General features: G+C 50.7%; 1 protein-coding gene across 1 annotated transcript; it reads left to right on the forward strand.

Moving 5' to 3' along the window:
* The first annotated feature begins 3,134 nt into the window (after nucleotides 1–3,134).
* Nucleotides 3,135–16,792, forward strand: DDX23 (DEAD-box helicase 23). The gene is made up of 17 exons (XM_027593506.1): nucleotides 3,135–3,274; nucleotides 6,850–7,058; nucleotides 7,695–7,805; nucleotides 8,758–8,851; nucleotides 8,963–9,028; nucleotides 9,585–9,723; nucleotides 10,006–10,139; nucleotides 10,268–10,380; nucleotides 10,632–10,775; nucleotides 10,873–11,098; nucleotides 11,372–11,517; nucleotides 12,524–12,701; nucleotides 13,430–13,672; nucleotides 14,091–14,242; nucleotides 14,463–14,571; nucleotides 15,345–15,519; nucleotides 15,895–16,792. Exons 2-17 carry the CDS (start codon nucleotides 6,850–6,852, stop codon nucleotides 16,116–16,118), a joined length of 2,463 nt encoding a protein of 820 aa, XP_027449307.1. The 5' UTR covers nucleotides 3,135–3,274; the 3' UTR covers nucleotides 16,119–16,792.
* Nucleotides 16,793–17,105: the final 313 nt, after the last annotated feature.

The raw sequence follows: 17,105 nt of genomic DNA on the forward strand, positions 1-17,105 counted from the left end.
CTCCGCTTTCTTCGTTTCTTTCTCCATTCTCCCGGTTTGGTCTTTGCTAATGAGAAAGAAGCTACTCCAGGGCCCTTACTATGGGTTGCGGAGTGGCTGCCTCCACTGTTCCCTGGCATCTCCGGCAAGGGTCTCCCTTTCCCCCTCCCTGCTACCTCACCCAAACCCTACCCAAGTCCAATAAGGCGGTGAAGAGCCCCTTAGCCCCAGGCCAGGGTTTCTCAACCATGGAACTAATGACATTTTAGACTAGGTAATGCTTAGATGCTGGGGCCTGTCTTGTGCATTGGAGGATGTTTAGCAACATCCCTGGCCTCCCTCCACCTGCTAGATGTCAGCACCCCGCCTTCCCACCACAGCACCGCCCCCCAAGTTCTCACAATCAAAATGTCTCCAGATACTGCTGAATGTCCTCTGGGGCAAAATCACTCCTGGTTGAGAACCACTGCCCTAGAGACTCTAGAGGAGAGAGACAAGGTTTGGTGAAATTATTGGTAGAGGACGCAAGCCACTGAGATTCCAACCCCTGCGGAACGTGGGACAGACTGAAGCCATGGTTGGGGGGAGGTTCCTGGGGTTCTGGTTTCCTCCGAGTTCAAGGAGAGGTGATATCTTCTGCCTTCTTGACCTCCCGGTTCCATTGCCTGTTGATGGCAGCTCAGGGGCCTTAACATCCCTTCCTTTTAGTCACTTACTGGTCTTTTTTCCAAGTTTCACAGTGTGCTGGAAATAGAAAGTTACCGTGTATTGAGCACTTACTATGTGCTCAGCACTGTGCTGAGAGCTTAACCCACATTATCACATTTAACCTTATAAGTGACAATAGCCAACATTTGTTAAATGTTTACTATGCGTCAGGGGCACTTACGAATTCTTTCTATGTTACTTATTCCTGTGATAATCCTATGGGGTACTATCTACCTCCTTTTACAGACAAGGAAACTGAGATTCAGAGAAGTTAGTTAATGTGCCCAAGGTCACACATAGTTAGAAAGTGATAGAACCTGAATACAAATTTGGCAGCTGGGCTCCAGAATACTCACTTTCCTTTTTTTTTTTTTTTTTTATTACTGCTATCCTATTCTGTAAGGCAAGAAATATTCCTATTTTATAAATGAGGAAATAGAAAAGTCAGAGATACTATATAACTTGCACAAGATCATACTGCTAGTAAGTCATGGAGTCAGGATTCCAACCGGTCTCAGTGTTAACTATACTCCCATGGGCTCCTTATTGTTAGCCGTGTTGTACCTAAATAGGAGACTCTACCTATGGGCCTAACTAGAACGTAGCTCCTCTGTCTCCATCTCCAAGGACACGTCTTTGCGAGAGAACCAGCAGGGTAGGACAAAGCATATGAGAACCCTTTAAGCACAATGTCTTACATGTGTCATGAGAAAGCTGTGCACAAACACTAGGGAACTCTGCCACTATAAACTTGAACAAGCTTCACCACCTTTCTGGTTTCTCAGTTTACTTATCCGCAAAGAAGAGTAGTAGCCTGGAAATAGGGGAAGAGCATGGATTCTGAAGTTAAATGAACCTGGAGTTGAATCCTGGCTTCATTCTTTTAACTATGTTGCCGTTGAAGGCATAATTAAACAGTAAAATGATGATAATACCCGCATCATACTGTTATCAGAAATAAGTAAAATAAGTAACTTAAGTGTCCAGCACAGAGTTGGGCACTTTGAAGATTCTCAGTAAATACTATAGCTGCCGCTTAAGGTCTACACCTTGGGTCTGATTGTTTAAAGTTCCATTCTGTGAGTGAAGAGCCCTCCAGTGTTCACTGCATGAGTTACATCTAGTAGATCTCAGACATCCTTTCCCTTCTGATCTTTCTCTAGGGTAAAAGCGGGCGAGTCGAAGGCTTCTATTCTAAGAGCAGAAGCCTATCTCTCCCAGGGTTACTTTGGGCCATTGTGTGTGGTGTTCAGGGTTTTAGGATTATTTGGGTCTATCCTGAGGCTCTGTTTGAAGAGAACTGAACATACATTCAGCCTACAGCCCCATGGTATTGAAACCAAAAAGCTGCTGATGGGAAAATGGGAAGGGAGAGGGCATTAGACACCTTCTGGTATCTATCTAAGCTATCCCAGAAGTTTCAAGGTTTGGCTTTTTTGGGGGGTAGGGTGGGGTGGGGGTGGAGTGGTGAATTATGAACCATAAGACCAAAGAGAGCCAAAGTAAACATACACTTTGGGGTAAAGAAAGCTCAGTGGATGATTGAAGAAGGGGGACTAGGGGGAAGAAAGAAGCAAAACTAGGAAGGTCGCCCAACAACTGGCCAGGTTCCAAAGGGCAAGAAAATGAGGAAGACAGGATCCTATTTGGAATGTCGAGAAAACAGGTGTCACAGCCCAGGTGATACAATCCTTCCAGGACTCTATAATCCACTTATGGGTTCATCTGGAGTTGACACAATAGCGGGTTGTTCCTGCCTTGCCAGCGTTGCTAAAACGTCCTCCTAAAACTAGGATAGCCCCACACAATGAATTGTCCCACCCTCATTGTGAAACACTAGGCTACCCCTGTAAACTAACCTTTAGTTTGTCTACCTGTAAAATGGGGCTAATCTACCTCACAGATTTTTTTTTTTTTTTTGGTAAAAACGCTTTTCCTTTTTTTTTTTTTTTTAAAGATTTTATTTATTTATTTGACAGAGAGAGACACAGCGAGGGAGGGAACACAAGCAGGGGGAGTGGGAGAGGGAGAAGCAGCCTTCCCACCGAGCAGGGAGCCCGATGTGGGGCTCGATCCCAGGAACTGAGCCGAAGGCAGACGCTTAACGACTGAGCCACCCAGGCGCCCCTAAAAACGCTTTTCCAACAAACGGTACAGTATTTGTTGTTACTCTAGTTGTTAGTGACAATTAAGCGCTATTGATAGCCAAGGAAGCCCTTAAATTCCTTCGTAGTAAGCCACAAGCCATGATAGTCTGGGAAGACGAGCGTATTCCGAGGAAGACTGCCCAGGGAGAGAACCTGAGGCTGGATGCAAACCCATGGGTAACTCGTAACTCCCGCAGACTCAGATGTTTGGAGAACCACATTGCCCAGCAGACCCCTCAGCCCGGGGCCGGCGCTCGCGCGATGCATTATGGTATTAGTAGTTCTCAGGTCCCCTATGTCAGCCCGCGCCGCCCTGCACCAGGAACTCGACTTCCCAGCTTGCCGCGCGGCCGGGGATGCATTTCGGCGACCAGGAAACGGGAAAGATGGCGACTGCTCGGCGACGTTGAGGCCGCGTTGGGCGGTTCAGACTCAGAGTGGTGAGTCCCGAGCGATGGAGGCTGTCCTCACGAGCTTGCAGAGAGGGCGAGAGTTGGGGCACGGCGGTGGCCCCTGCCTCCGGGACAAGGCGGGGAAGAACGCTTCAGGGTAGAGGCACGAGCCCGGAGAGCTCTGGCGGGCTGGAGCGAAGGGGCGCGGGCCCCAGCGCGGAGTGTTGGCTCCTGGGGACACAGGCCAGGTCCCTGGACGATGTTACGGGCCAGACCTTTGCCCATGAGCACACAGCACCTGTGATAACCTCCATGCGAGCTTATTCCTTCATGTTTCGAGTAGCTCTTGCTCCAGCCAAACTGGAACTTTGGCTTTTCTCCCAGAATCAGTCATGCTTTCCCGCCTCTGTGCTTCCTGTATTATTCTTTTGCTGGGAATGACTTTTTCGCACCCTCAATTACACATCTTCAAATTCTACCTATACTTAAATGCTCAAGAGGCACTTCCTCCACAGATCTTTCCAAATCCCCTTTTGCAAATGAAAGGAAACTTCTTTGAATTCCTATAGTACTTCATCTGAGTCTTCATCTTGGTAAGTGCCTCATACCCTCTATTGTTCTGTAACCTTCCTTTGGACAGGATCTTCCTGATTTCCTTTTGTAACTCAACACAACATCTAGCATGCTGCCTTGCATATAGTAGATGCTTGATAAATACTTAATTGGTTGAGAAAAAGAATCTGCCACTACCCTACAAGAACTGAGGAACTCAAAAGACTTGGAGGTTTGCAAGGAAGGCTGCTGGGAAGCGAAGACCAGGGTAGGCCTGGTTATCAGGCCCATGTGATAAGTATAATTGATAATAAAAGTTGCCCATATTTACTGTTTCCTTATTCTGACTTCTCATTCTCTTCTAAACCCACTCCACTCAGTTTTCTGCTTTCTCCAGGCCATCAAAACAGCTCTTGTCAAGGTCACCAACCATCTCCATTTTTCCAAATGCAGGGGTTGCCCCTCTATCGCCTAGTCTTTTTCCACTTGGAAAAGTTGACCACTCCCTCCTTGAAACACTCTTTTGGCTTCTGTGAGGTCATACTTACTCCGCCCGCCCTTTCTTAATGGCTGTTGCTTCTTTTCCAGTCTTTTTCTCTTGCTCCTCCTTTGCCTGCCCTCTAAATGTTATAATGTTCCAGAGCTTAATCCTGCCTGGTTCTCTTCTATTTCCTTCTTTAACTATACTGCCTACTTAGGTAAAATTATTTAGTGTCCCATGGCTTTAAAAGCTATCTCTATATTGATGACTCAAATTTTTGTCTCCAGGTTCTCCTGAGTTCTAGAATTGCATTTTCTAAATGAAACTTGTGATTTCCTCCTAAATCTGTTCCTTCCCCAGTCATTTCTGGTCACTAATGGCACCACGAACCATTAGTTTGGTCAAACCCTATGTTTGGAGCTATCTTTGTGTCTCCTCTTTCCCTTTCTCCCTTCATCCGTTAAGTCCAGTCAGCTCTGCCTCCAAGTATGTTCTGAAGCTCTCTACTTTTTTCCATCTCCATTGCCACTTCTCCAGAACAAGCTACTGTCATCTCTTGCCTAGACTACTAAATGGCATTCTCAGTGGTTCTGTTTCTACTCTTGCCTCCGTTATTCTGTATTTTCTCGCAAGTCACCAAATTCTTTAAAAGTGTAAAATGAGATCACACCACTTCCTGTTTAACACTCTTTAAGGTTCCTGTTGCTGTTAGGTTGAAATCCACGTTCTTTTCCCCTGGCCTAAAACACAATTGACTATCTCCCTGAACTCATTTTGAATTGGTCTTTGCCCTGGGTCACTGTCACTCAGCCACACAAGTCTGTTTTTAATTGGCAAGCATGCTGGGCTAGCTTTTGTCCTAGTGCCTTAGTACTTGCTGTCCCTTCTACCCAACAAGATCTTTCCCCTGATCTTTGCAGTCTCTCTTTCCCATCGTTCAAGTCTCAGCTTACATGTCATCTAAAAAATAATTTCCTGAGCCATCTCTCATTCCTACCCCTCCCCGTCATACCCACCCTATTTTATTTTGTTTATTAGTTCTCATTACTATTTGAAATTCTCTTATTCTCCTTGTTATCTGCTTCATTGGAATTTAAGCATTATGAGATCAGAGACTTTGTTTACTGCCATATCTCCAGTAGGTACAACAGTTTCTGGAACCTACCAGGTGCTCAGTGAATATTTGTTGAAAGAGTGAGTGATGTTGTGGATGTTTTATAGAGAAGATACCTTTCTTCTGGATTGTTTTCTTAGGGATCTAAGTAGAAGAAATATAAGTATACTTGCATGATGTACTAATATAGAACATTCAGGCATTTCTCAGACAGTTGTGAGACAAGACGGGTTGTCTTCACCTTTTGAAAGTGCCGCGTGTTCATTTTTCTTTTCTTTACACATTACCCTTTCTTAAAGATATATGGCAGGAAATTACATGAGGAAAGAGATTGTAAGCAAAAGCCTAGGGAGCTGATATTCCAACCGAACAATTTGGGGATAAAATAAGTTCTGAGAAATGTATTCTGAGTCTTAGGGATGATGGTGATGGGGTAGAAGTAGATTCAGACTTAGTGTCCTTTTAGCTCCTGGCTGAAACAGATTTTGTAGTCTGAAGGACAGTTGACAGGGCAACATGGAGGGGCACAGAACATATTCCTTCTTTTTTTTTTTTTAAAGATTTTATTTATTTATTTGAGAGAGAGAATGAGATAGAGCATGAGAGGGGGAGGGTCAGAGGGAGAAGCAGGCTCCCCGCCGAGCAGGGAGCCCGACCTGGGACTCGATCCTGGCACTCCAGGATCATGACCTGAGCCGAAGGCAGTCGCCCAACCAACTGAGCCACCCAGGCGCCCGGCACAGAACAAATTCCTGCTCAAACCTTTCATGGGATGGGGTAGTGGTCAAGGCTGTGAGAATCTGAATCCGAGTAGGGAGTGTAGGTCAGAATGCCTGTGAACCTGTAGTTTTTGGTACCTTTCTTTTTTTTCTTTCTATTCTGAAATAATTATAGATTCACAGTAAGTTGGAAAAAAAAAATGCATAGAGGTTCTGTGTACCCTCCATGAAGTTTTTCCCATTACGTAATGAAAAGTACATTTCTTTTGATCTGGGTGAAAGTGAGTTTGTTTCTCCATTTATGTTTAGGTTTTCTGGGCACCTGGGTGGCTCAGGCAGTTAGGCGTCTGCCTTCAGCTCAGGTCATGATCCCAGGGTCCTGGGATTGAGTCCCACGTTGGGCTCCCTGCTCAGTGGGGAGCCTGCTTCTCCCTCTCCCTCAGCCCCTCCTCACCGCTTATGATTTCTCTCTCAAATAAAGAAATAAATGAAATCTTTAAAAAAAAAATTAAATGTCGGTTTTCTTGAGGTGCTGATTATAATCCCAGATCTCAAAGTTAAACTCTTTTTTTCCTCATTTGAACTTTTCTTTATGAGCTCAAGAGAACTTACCTGCCTGAGCTTCCATTTCCTCATCTATGAAGTAGGCATTCCAGTATATCTACCTCATAGGGTTGTTTTGAGATTAAGTAGATTATATATAAACAGTTGAGAGCAGTACCTAGGACATGATAAGTATTCCTCTTATCCATGACAGATGGCAGGGGAGCTAGCTGACAAAAAGGACCGGGATGCATCACCTTCCAAGGAGGAAAGGAAGAGATCTCGGACTCCCGACAGAGAGCGAGATAGAGACCGGGACCGGAAGTCTTCCCCATCTAAAGACAGGAAGCGGCATCGTTCAAGGGACAGGCGTCGGGGAGGCAGCCGTTCTCGCTCTCGTTCCCGTTCCAAGTCTACAGAAAGGTAAAGTAACTTTGTATGTCTCATATGGGAAGGGAGAGTACATTTCAAACTGCTTCATTCTCGGTTCCTCTGGTGCCTCCAGTATTAGGATATTAGTCTTTCATATATTTCTCCACACCTAGTAACCCAGTAGCTCTTAAAAGGCGAGAGGGAACTTGTAAGATGAAGGTCCAGATGGTCGAGGAGGGTAGTTCCTCTCTTCACATAGGCCATGGCCCGTCGTCGCCATTAATGCTTAGTAGTACAACTCTGATCTAGAAGACTTTCTTCTTCTTTTTTAAGGTTTTATTTACTTACTTGGCAGAGAGAGACAGCGAGAGAGGGAACACGAGCCGGGGGGGGTGGGGAGTGGGAGAGGGAGAAGCAGGCTTCCCGCCGAGCAGGGAGCCCGAGGCGGGGTTTGACCCCAGGACTCTGGGTTCATAACCCGAGCCGAAGGCAAGATGCCTAATGACTGAACCACCCAGGCGCCCCTAGAAGACTTTCTTAGAATTCCCTCTTAGCATTCCCTGGACACATAATCCCCGATTTGTAAAATATTACTTTGTGGAGAAAAGAGCCTGAGAACCTCTGTAGGGCTGCAGCGAAGCCACATACTCCGGCTACTACATGATTTCTTACGTTTGCTGTCTTTAGAGAGCGAAGGCATAAGGAACGAGAACGGGATAAGGAGCGTGATCGGAATAAGAAGGACCGAGACCGGGACAAGGACGGGCACAGACGGGACAAGGACCGTAAGCGATCCAGGTACCTGAGAGAACGGACGTGGGCTTTAGGAGAATGCTCCCATCTCTTCCTCTCTGCCTCTAAGCTGGCTTGGCCTCATAGGAAAGTAAATTGTCCTTAGTGGCTCCTACTGGTCGTGATTGCAGAGCAGGTATCCTTAGATGCTGTAACCAGTTACTGAGGTCACAACCATTTAGGGCTTGTTCTTAACTTGTTCTTAAAGGTTAGAAATTCGTTTGAGAGGGTTACCAGCCGGTAAAACATTCCCTTAGCTCCATTGGACCATTCAGGTTTCTACCCAAGATAGACAACATGCATTTGTTGGGATAGCTTAATGTCCCAGTATCTTGATCTCTTTCCCCTGGAAGCTTTGTATGCAAAGTTTTTATTAGGCTCTGAGTGTGTAGATGAGAATTCGGGGCAAAGGGCATAATTCCATGACAAATACAGGGGGTTGTTTAAGATCTCTTGTGGACTGGGCTTGTAGCAGTTGCGGGGGGGGGGTCACTGGGACTGCTAGGAAGGGAGCATGGGGGTAGAGAGCAGATACAGAGCGGTGTCTGGGAGGGGTGGATGGGGAGGGACTCTGGAGACTAAATTCACTGTGTATTATAAAGTTAAGCAGGGTTGGTTTTTTTGCTTTTTGTTTTTTTGTGTTTTATCTTCAATGTGCACCTGCTATTTGGAAGAGAGATTTTTGCCCTTGGTACTGAAGACCCACTGGTGAGAAGAGATTGATTAGTCTTGGAAAAGGAGATTCAGGTAGAGTGGGGCCAAGACAGGGCCATCATTAGGTTTGAGAGCAGACAGTGGCCACGCCTGCAGAGGGAGCTCCAGGCTATGCTGGATGGCTATGGGCCAGTCTTGTGGAGTCGTGGAAAAACTTCCATCCTCTCCGGGGCTCAGCCTGACCCTCCTCCCGGGGTCGGGGTAAGACAGCGATAAGGACCTCTCTTGTTCCTTTTCCTTAAAGCTTGTCTCCTGGCCGAGGAAAAGATTTTAAATCTCGGAAAGACAGAGACTCTAAGAAGGATGAAGAGGATGAACACGGTGATAAGAAGCCTAAGGTAAAGGAGAGGCAAGATTTCTCTCATCTTCCTCTTCAGTTCAAGTTCTCTGTTACTGATCTTCAAAGGGAGAGAGCCTTTATTGCCTGAAGTCCTGTGTTTTATCTTCAGGCACAGCCATTATCCCTGGAGGAACTTCTGGCCAAGAAAAAGGCTGAGGAGGAAGCCGAGGCGAAGGTGAGAACATGGGGATCTCTGTTAGTTGGCAGGGCTGCTCTAACAGAACACTGCAGGCCGAGGGACAGAAACGACAGAAAATCAATCTTCTCACAGTTCCAGAGGCTAGAAGCTGAGATTGAGGCATCCACAGGGTTGTTTCTTCTGAGGCCTCTCTCCTTGGCCTGTAGGTGGATGTCTTCTCTGTCCTCACGTGGTCTTCCCTCTGTGCGGGCGTTCTCCCAGTGTCTCTGTGTGTCCAGATTTTCTCTTGTAAGGGCACCCGTCAGATTGGTTTAGGGTCCACCCGAAGAGCCTCATTTTGCCTTGAACACGTCTCTGAAGGTTCTGTCTCCAAAGACAGTCATATTCGGAGGTCCTGGGGGTTAGGGCTTTGACGTACACATTTTGAGGGGGACATAGTTTGAGGCCCTAGCGGGGTCCTGGACCTGTCGGCCTTTTCCTCAACAGGTGTCATGCCTGGGCCAATACTGTCGGCCTCCCTGCCGTTCTCGTCAGTGGTGCGATTATACCCTGCTCCTGTGGCCTTTGTTTACAGTTCCAATCTATTTTGTAGCCCAAGTTCCTCTCCAAAGCAGAACGAGAGGCCGAGGCCCTGAAGCGGCGGCAGCAGGAGGTGGAGGAGCGACAGAGGATGCTGGAAGAGGAGCGGAAGAAGAGGAAGCAGTTCCAGGACTTGGGCAGGAAAATGTTGGGTTCGTTTCCGTCCCCGGGGTAGCCCCTAGAACGAGAGGTAGGAGAGGGTGGGCCGGGGTTGTCGCGTCACCCACGAGGGCCAGAAAGCCGGTTTGCTCCGGAGCTCGGAAGAGGGAGCGATGGGCGAGTTGATGAGGGAGCTGTCTTTGTGTTAGGTCTCCATTTCCCTTGTGTCGTAGAGCTGCCCCTTCTCATTTGGTGTCCGTCGTGTGGGCCCTGTCCACGTGCTCTCTTTTCCCTGCACTGAGCTCTTCTGCAGCTTTGCTCTCCTTGGTCTGCAGAAGACCCTCAGGAGCGGGAGCGTCGGGAGCGCAGGGAGAGGATGGAGCGGGAGACCAACGGAAACGAGGATGAGGAAGGGCGGCAGAAGATCCGGGAGGAGAAGGATAAGAGCAAGGAGCTGCACGCCATCAAGGTGCCGGCCTCGGTCCCGTGTTCGCCCCCCGCCGCACACGCAGCAGCGTGGTTTGGCGCTTTGGCCATCCCGAGCTCTGCGTGTGACACCTGGCCGGGCCTTGAGCTGTGCGTTCCGTCCCTGGGCAGGAGCGGTATCTGGGTGGCATCAAGAAGCGCCGCCGAACGAGGCATCTTAACGACCGCAAGTTTGTCTTTGAGTGGGATGCCTCCGAGGACACATCCATCGACTACAACCCCCTGTGAGTGGCTCCGGGCCCAGGCGCTAAGTCCTTTAAGCTGGGCTCTTCAGCCGTCCCTGGGGAGAACTGGCGACCGCGGAAAGAGAAGTAAGGTTCTGGGCCGGGGCAGTTGGCCGGCGCGGATCAGCTAGCTCCTCGGGCGAGGACAGACCCTGGCCGGGCAGGTAGACGGGTCGGGACATTGGGGTGGTGCACCCCTCCCCCCTGCCGCTGTCACAGCTTCTGTTTCCCCTCCTCCGTCGCCGTCTCAGGTACAAGGAGCGACACCAGGTGCAGCTGTTGGGGCGGGGCTTCATTGCAGGCATTGACCTGAAGCAGCAGAAGCGGGAGCAGTCGCGTTTCTATGGAGACCTAATGGAGAAGAGGCGGACCCTGGAAGAAAAGGAACAGGAGGAGTGAGTGGCAGGGCTGGGGGCGGTGGGCGGGGGCCCGGCGCCTGCACAAAGGAGCCGCGGGGCGCTGACCCCACTCGCTCCCCACGCCCTGCTCCAGGGCCAGACTCCGCAAGCTCCGAAAGAAGGAAGCCAAGCAGCGCTGGGACGACCGGCACTGGTCCCAGAAGAAGTTAGACGAGATGACGGACAGGGACTGGCGGATCTTCAGAGAGGACTACAGTATCACCACCAAAGGTGGCAAGATCCCCAATCCCATCCGGTCCTGGAAGGACTCCTCCCTGCCCCCACACATCTTGGAGGTCATCGATAAGTGTGGCTACAAGGTAAGGAGAGGCAGGTTGGCCCAGAAGACCTGACACGTTCCCACACTCCAGGGGAAGCACGCTTAACTTGGGAACAGAGAGCTTTGTTCCTTTGCTCCTCTGGTGCCTCCTCTCCCACGGAGCACTCAGGTGACCCCGTCTGGCCCTTTCCGGTGGAAGTATTGGCCTTTGCTGACCGTGTCTCCTCACTCTGTACTGGTGTCCCGCTCGGTCAGCAGTAGCCCGGGGAGCAGGACTCCATCTGTACCCACTCCCCTCTCTGGGCCTCTACAGGAACCGACGCCTATCCAGCGTCAGGCAATCCCCATTGGGCTGCAGAACCGTGACATCATTGGTGTAGCCGAGACCGGCAGCGGCAAGACGGCAGCCTTCCTCATCCCGCTGCTGGTCTGGATCACCACTCTCCCCAAGATTGACAGGTGGGGTCCGCTGGCACCCGCTGGGGTGGGCGGGTTTGGCTGAGTGGGAAAGGTCCCAGTGGCAAACGAACATTCGGTTTTCTCTTTCTTTTTTTAAATGAGTTTTACATAAGTCTGTGTATGTATTTCTTTGAAGATGTTATTTATTTGTGAGAGAGAGAGAGCGCACGCGTGTGTGTGCACAAGCAGGGGGAGCAGCGGACCGAGGGAGAAGCAGGCTCCCCGCTAAGAAAAGACCCCGATGTGGGGCTCGATCCCAGGACCCTGGGATCATGACCGGAGCCGAAGGCTAGACGCTTAACCAACAGAGGCACCCGGGTGTCCCTGTATTTACTTATTTTTTAAACAATGTTTATTTATTTTAAGTAGGCTCCATGCCTGGCGTGGAGACCAACATGGGGCTTGAACTCACAACCCTGAGATCAAGACTTGAGCTGAGATCAAGAGTCAGATGCCTAACCGACCGAGCCACCCAGGCGCCCCTATTTTTAAGTAATCTCTGCACCCATTGTGGGGCTCAAACTCCGGACCCCGCGGTCAAGAGTTGTATGCTCTTTGAACTGAGCCAGCCTGGTGCCCTGTTTGGTTTTCTTTTTAAGTCTGTAATCAGAAGCCCCCTTCTTTAGTCTGGGTCAGATATTAGGGAATACTTGGATCACAGTATCAGAGAAAGAGATGATTTGGATGACCAAGACCACTCCCTGAAGAACTTCGCTGTCCAGGAGACTCCGATTTTTTTTTTTTTTTTTTTTTTTTTGGTGGGCAGCAAAGCGAAGTTTATTGAGCGATAGTAAAGTGATAGTTCAAAGCTCCCAAAGAGGGAGGGCACCCGAGAGGGTTGCCCTGGAGTCTCTTGATTTTTAAGTGAGATCTTTGCACCCTTTTCCCACCACCCTCCCCATCTCCATAGCTACCCTTAAGAGTGACTTTGTTTGTCTTGCTCCTGTTTGTGGTTGGCTGAGAGAACCAAAGCTCATGGAACTGTGGGATGCCCCATTTACCACAGGATCGAAGAGTCAGACCAGGGCCCTTACGCCATCATTCTGGCCCCCACTCGTGAGTTGGCTCAGCAGATTGAGGAAGAGACCATCAAGTTTGGGAAGCCACTGGGCATCCGCACTGTGGCCGTCATTGGCGGCATCTCCAGAGAAGACCAGGGCTTCAGGCTGCGCATGGGCTGTGAGGTTCGTTCGCCTAGCTGGCAGCCAGCCCGCTGTAGGAGGGCTCTCCGTTTGGGGGCTGTGTTTCTAGTTTCTGCCATGGATGTACAGTAAGCTGAAGAGAAGTTCTGGCTTTTATGTATGTGCTATGACTTAACTGAGAACTTTTGCACCAGGTATTGTACTGGGCACATCCTTAATCCTACCGACAACCGTGCGAGAATAGGTAGAGTACCTCCACTGTACAGGTGAGGCTGGGGCTCAGGTCAGGAACTTGCCCAGAGTCACAGCTGGCGGTAAGCAGAGCTGAGGTTCATGTCCAAACCCTGTGCTCTTAATTACTCTGTCATAGACCGTGTCTTCTCAGGGTGGGGGAAGAGAGCTTTTTAGAAGAATTCTGATCCAGGAGTTGAGTCTTTTGCAGACTTCTTGCCATAATTCTTTTATGTAACCCTCTCCATAGTTGCCCTTAGTCCCTCTTCTGTCTGAGAAAGTTCCTTCCGATTTTGCCTCTTCTGTCTTAACTACTGGACCTTATTCAGAGACCCTATTCATTCCTAAAAAAAAAAAAAAAAATCCAAGGTGGCAACAAGTGATTTTGTGCCAGTTCTTAGGAACCTTTGCTGCCAATCCTAACTGGAGGTCGGGGTCCGAGTTCCTTAGCATTGTTTCCCAAGCGGGTGGATAGTTCACAGGAGGGAGAAGAAGGGGGTACATGCTGGGGCTGCATATGTTTCCACTGTGCCCTCCAGATTGTGATCGCTACCCCAGGACGTCTGATTGATGTGTTGGAGAACCGTTACCTTGTGCTGAGCCGCTGTACCTATGTGGTTCTGGATGAGGCAGATCGGATGATTGACATGGGCTTTGAGCCAGATGTCCAGAAGATCCTGGAGCACATGCCTGTCAGCAACCAGAAGCCGGACACAGATGAGGCTGAGGACCCTGAGAAGATGTTGGCCAACTTCGAGTCAGGAAAACATAAGTACCGCCAAGTAAGGCTGCTTCCCTAGGCTGGGAAATGGGGGCAAGTTGCCAAACCTGCTCTGAGGCCCTTCTTGCCCTGGGTGGACCTGGAGTACATGGACCAGCACGTCAGTCCTCTGAAAGTCCTCGCAGTGCAGCCATTGGCCGTGCCCTAGAAAACGATTCCAAGGCCTCATGCTGCTGCCTGCCCTGGGTGCCGGCAAATGGTCTCAGCCCTTCCTGTCATCGTAGGATGTAAAGGCTTGGTGAACGGGTACTGAGGAAAGGAGGGGGAAGGCAAAGGGCACGATTTCCTACGGTGGTGGTTGTCAGAGCTTACTCCGTGGCTCACTGTAGGTTCTTCAGCCCAGGCCCCACTGCCTGTGGTGACGGGGGTTACATGGTGGTGCCTGCCTGGGCCCAGGGCTGAGCTTCCTGTTTCCGTAGACAGTCATGTTCACGGCCACCATGCCCCCGGCGGTGGAGCGTCTGGCCCGGAGCTATCTTCGGCGACCAGCTGTGGTGTACATTGGCTCTGCGGGCAAGCCCCACGAACGTGTGGAACAGAAGGTCTTCCTCATGTCAGAGTCAGAAAAGAGGTACGGGGGCAGCTGAATCAGGAAGAATATGATGGAGAAGAAGGGGCCTTTTTTCAGTATGAGGGTTGGAGGGTAAATGTTCTGCTGCGTTAAAGAGCTGCTCTTTTCTTGTTCGGGATGCCGTGGGCTTGGAGGTCGTGGAATTGGTGTTGGTAGATCGGGGTGAGCCTCTCACATGGAGCTATGCCTCTCGTTTTTCTCCTCTTCCTCCTCTCCCCAGGAAAAAGCTGCTGGCAATCTTGGAACAAGGCTTTGATCCACCCATTATCATTTTTGTCAATCAGAAGAAGGGCTGTGATGTTTTGGCGAAATCCCTGGAGAAGATGGGGGTGTGTCTGGCTGGGGCAAACCAAGTCTGCTCTCTCTGGTGGGGCTTTCTCAAAATAGAGGGCCCCTCTAAGGCTCCTCCCTTCAGTGCTCTCCTGTTCTTTCAACTCTTTAACTGTCACGTCAGGGCCAGGGGGAAGAGGGCGGCTTGATGGGGATAAGGGACGGGTCTGTTGCTGTGATTCCCTGTCCAGACAGACCATCAGTGTCAGCCAGAGATGCCTTGGGTCTTCCTCCAGGGGGGCTGAGCCAGGGACAAGTCCTGAGACACACATCCTGGCCAGATCTGAGACTGTGGAAGAGTGGATCAGAGTTCTTGGTGTTAATACATGTTTGGGAAAGGGAGTGGTGTGGTCAGGAGGGAGTTGGGGGTGATCGGTGTCCTTTAGTCCTGCTGCTGGTGTTCGAAGGGAAGGGTGTGTCCTCTCCACTCAGCCCGTGAACTTCCTAAGTGTCTTGGTCCCTGCTTGCCACCCTCATCTCAGCCTCATTCTCTCTTTGATGACTTCCCATCTCTCTGGCTCCACATCCCCTGCCCCCAGCTGCCTTACCTTTGACCTGACTGTCTGCCCCTGCCACCCCACACCCTGTTCTCTCCCTTCCCTTTCTCCAGCTTGCTTGTCCTCTTGCTTTCAGTCTCACTCATCCTCTCTCCTCCTTCCTTCGCCTTCTGTCCTTCTGCTCTGCAGTCCGCCCTCGGTGTCCTCACCCCCTTAATTTCTGCGTCTTTCCGTGACCCCGCTGCTCTTCCTTCACCTCACCGTTCTTCCAACAGTACAATGCTTGCACACTGCATGGTGGGAAAGGCCAGGAGCAGCGAGAGTTTGCCCTGTCCAACCTCAAGGCTGGGGCCAAGGACATTTTGGTGGCTACAGATGTGGCGGGTCGTGGTATCGACATCCAAGATGTGTCTATGGTTGTCAACTATGATATGGCCAAAAACATTGAAGGTACGTGCAGGGGAAAGCAGCTTCCATCCAGGCAAAGGGAGGCTACTTGTCGGGTACTCACTCCGCACAGCTCCGACTGTGAGATTGCTTGGGATTGCTTGGGATTGCTTGTCCTGAGATGAGCTCTGCTCTTCATCTCCCATGGGTTAGTCATTCCCGTATGTGCGACAGCTGTCTCGGGCTGTGGGGAAGAATGGCGCTGGGCTGCTCTCAGTCTGGGTGTGGTAGGATGACCACCGTTAGTAGTGGGGGGGAGAGCACTGTGGGTGCTGCCGGGTCAGGCGGCACGAGCGGTATCGACTGCCCTCGGGAGGTGGGGTGGGGTGGGGTGGGTGAGGCCTGGTATCTTCAGTGGCGTTTCCTCCCCCTCCCCAGATTACATCCACCGCATTGGCCGCACGGGACGAGCTGGCAAGAGTGGTGTGGCCATCACCTTCCTCACCAAAGAGGACTCCGCTGTGTTCTATGAGTTGAAGCAAGCCATCCTGGAGAGCCCGGTGTCGTCCTGCCCCCCGGAGCTAGCCAACCACCCAGATGCCCAGCACAAGCCGGGCACCATCCTCACCAAGAAGCGCCGGGAAGAGACTATTTTTGCCTGACACAGCACACTTCCCGTCAGTTTAAGGGCATGTTCTGAAGCCCGTTCTTCAGGACCCTCACATCTCTCCAGGTCCTCACTCTTAACGGGGCCTTAGGAAACAGACTCCTTGGCCCCTCCCTCAGGTCTGCAGGCCTGAGTGTGGGGCTGCAGAGGGAGAGGACACTGCTGTAGGCAGCAGGGAGAACAAAGTACCCCGGATTCTGGCTCAGCCCTGCCCCTCCGGAGGGCTCCGGGATTGCACTGGGCCACCAGCTCTTGCCAGTCGTGGGGGCGGCCGGTTGGCATTGCCTCAACGCACTGAACGAAAACCTGGCTGCCTGGCCTCTTTGGCACGGACTTGGCCGCGGAAGCGGCAGCTGGGTCGCCACCCGAGGTGACCCCGGGGGGTCTGGCACGGTGAGGGTTAGGGACCTTGGACTCTGTCATTTTGACAGCCATTTGCCCTTTTGGATTATAAAACAAGTTGAGAGCCTGGTTTAGAGCTGTGCACGGCCCCTGTGCCAAGGGGTGCTGTGCACTCTAGGCACCCCTCACCCAGGGAATTTTTTTAGTAGATGTGGGGACAGGGTGAGCTGGCTGTGCCCATCTTGAAGTCACTGAGTGAAATTTCTGTTTTTTTATTCTCTGAGAAGATGAGTTTGTATGTTCTGAGAATAAATACATGAGGATGAAGGCTGTGTCATATTCTCGCTACACTCTGTCTCCTGGGTTCTCCCTGCTGCCACAGAAGATAGGCGGACAGCCCTGGGTGGGTTGACTTGGGAGATGAAAGAAAATTACATCCAGAGAAGAGCCTGGGGCCTCAGCTCATAGTCTGAATCGACGGCAGGCCACTCGAGGGGAGATGGAAAAGCCATGGGTGGCAGGGTCAGAAGGCATCTACCCCGCCGGCTCTGGCCTCACTGACTTGTAGCTTGGCCTGCCTGGGCATCCTCTGGGGAGCTTGGCACAAGGGTGGGAACGGAGAGCAGCCGTGAAACTGGCA

This window comes from Zalophus californianus, chromosome 9, assembly GCF_009762305.2.
Source record: "Zalophus californianus isolate mZalCal1 chromosome 9, mZalCal1.pri.v2, whole genome shotgun sequence".
Taxonomy (NCBI): Eukaryota; Metazoa; Chordata; class Mammalia; order Carnivora; family Otariidae; genus Zalophus; species Zalophus californianus.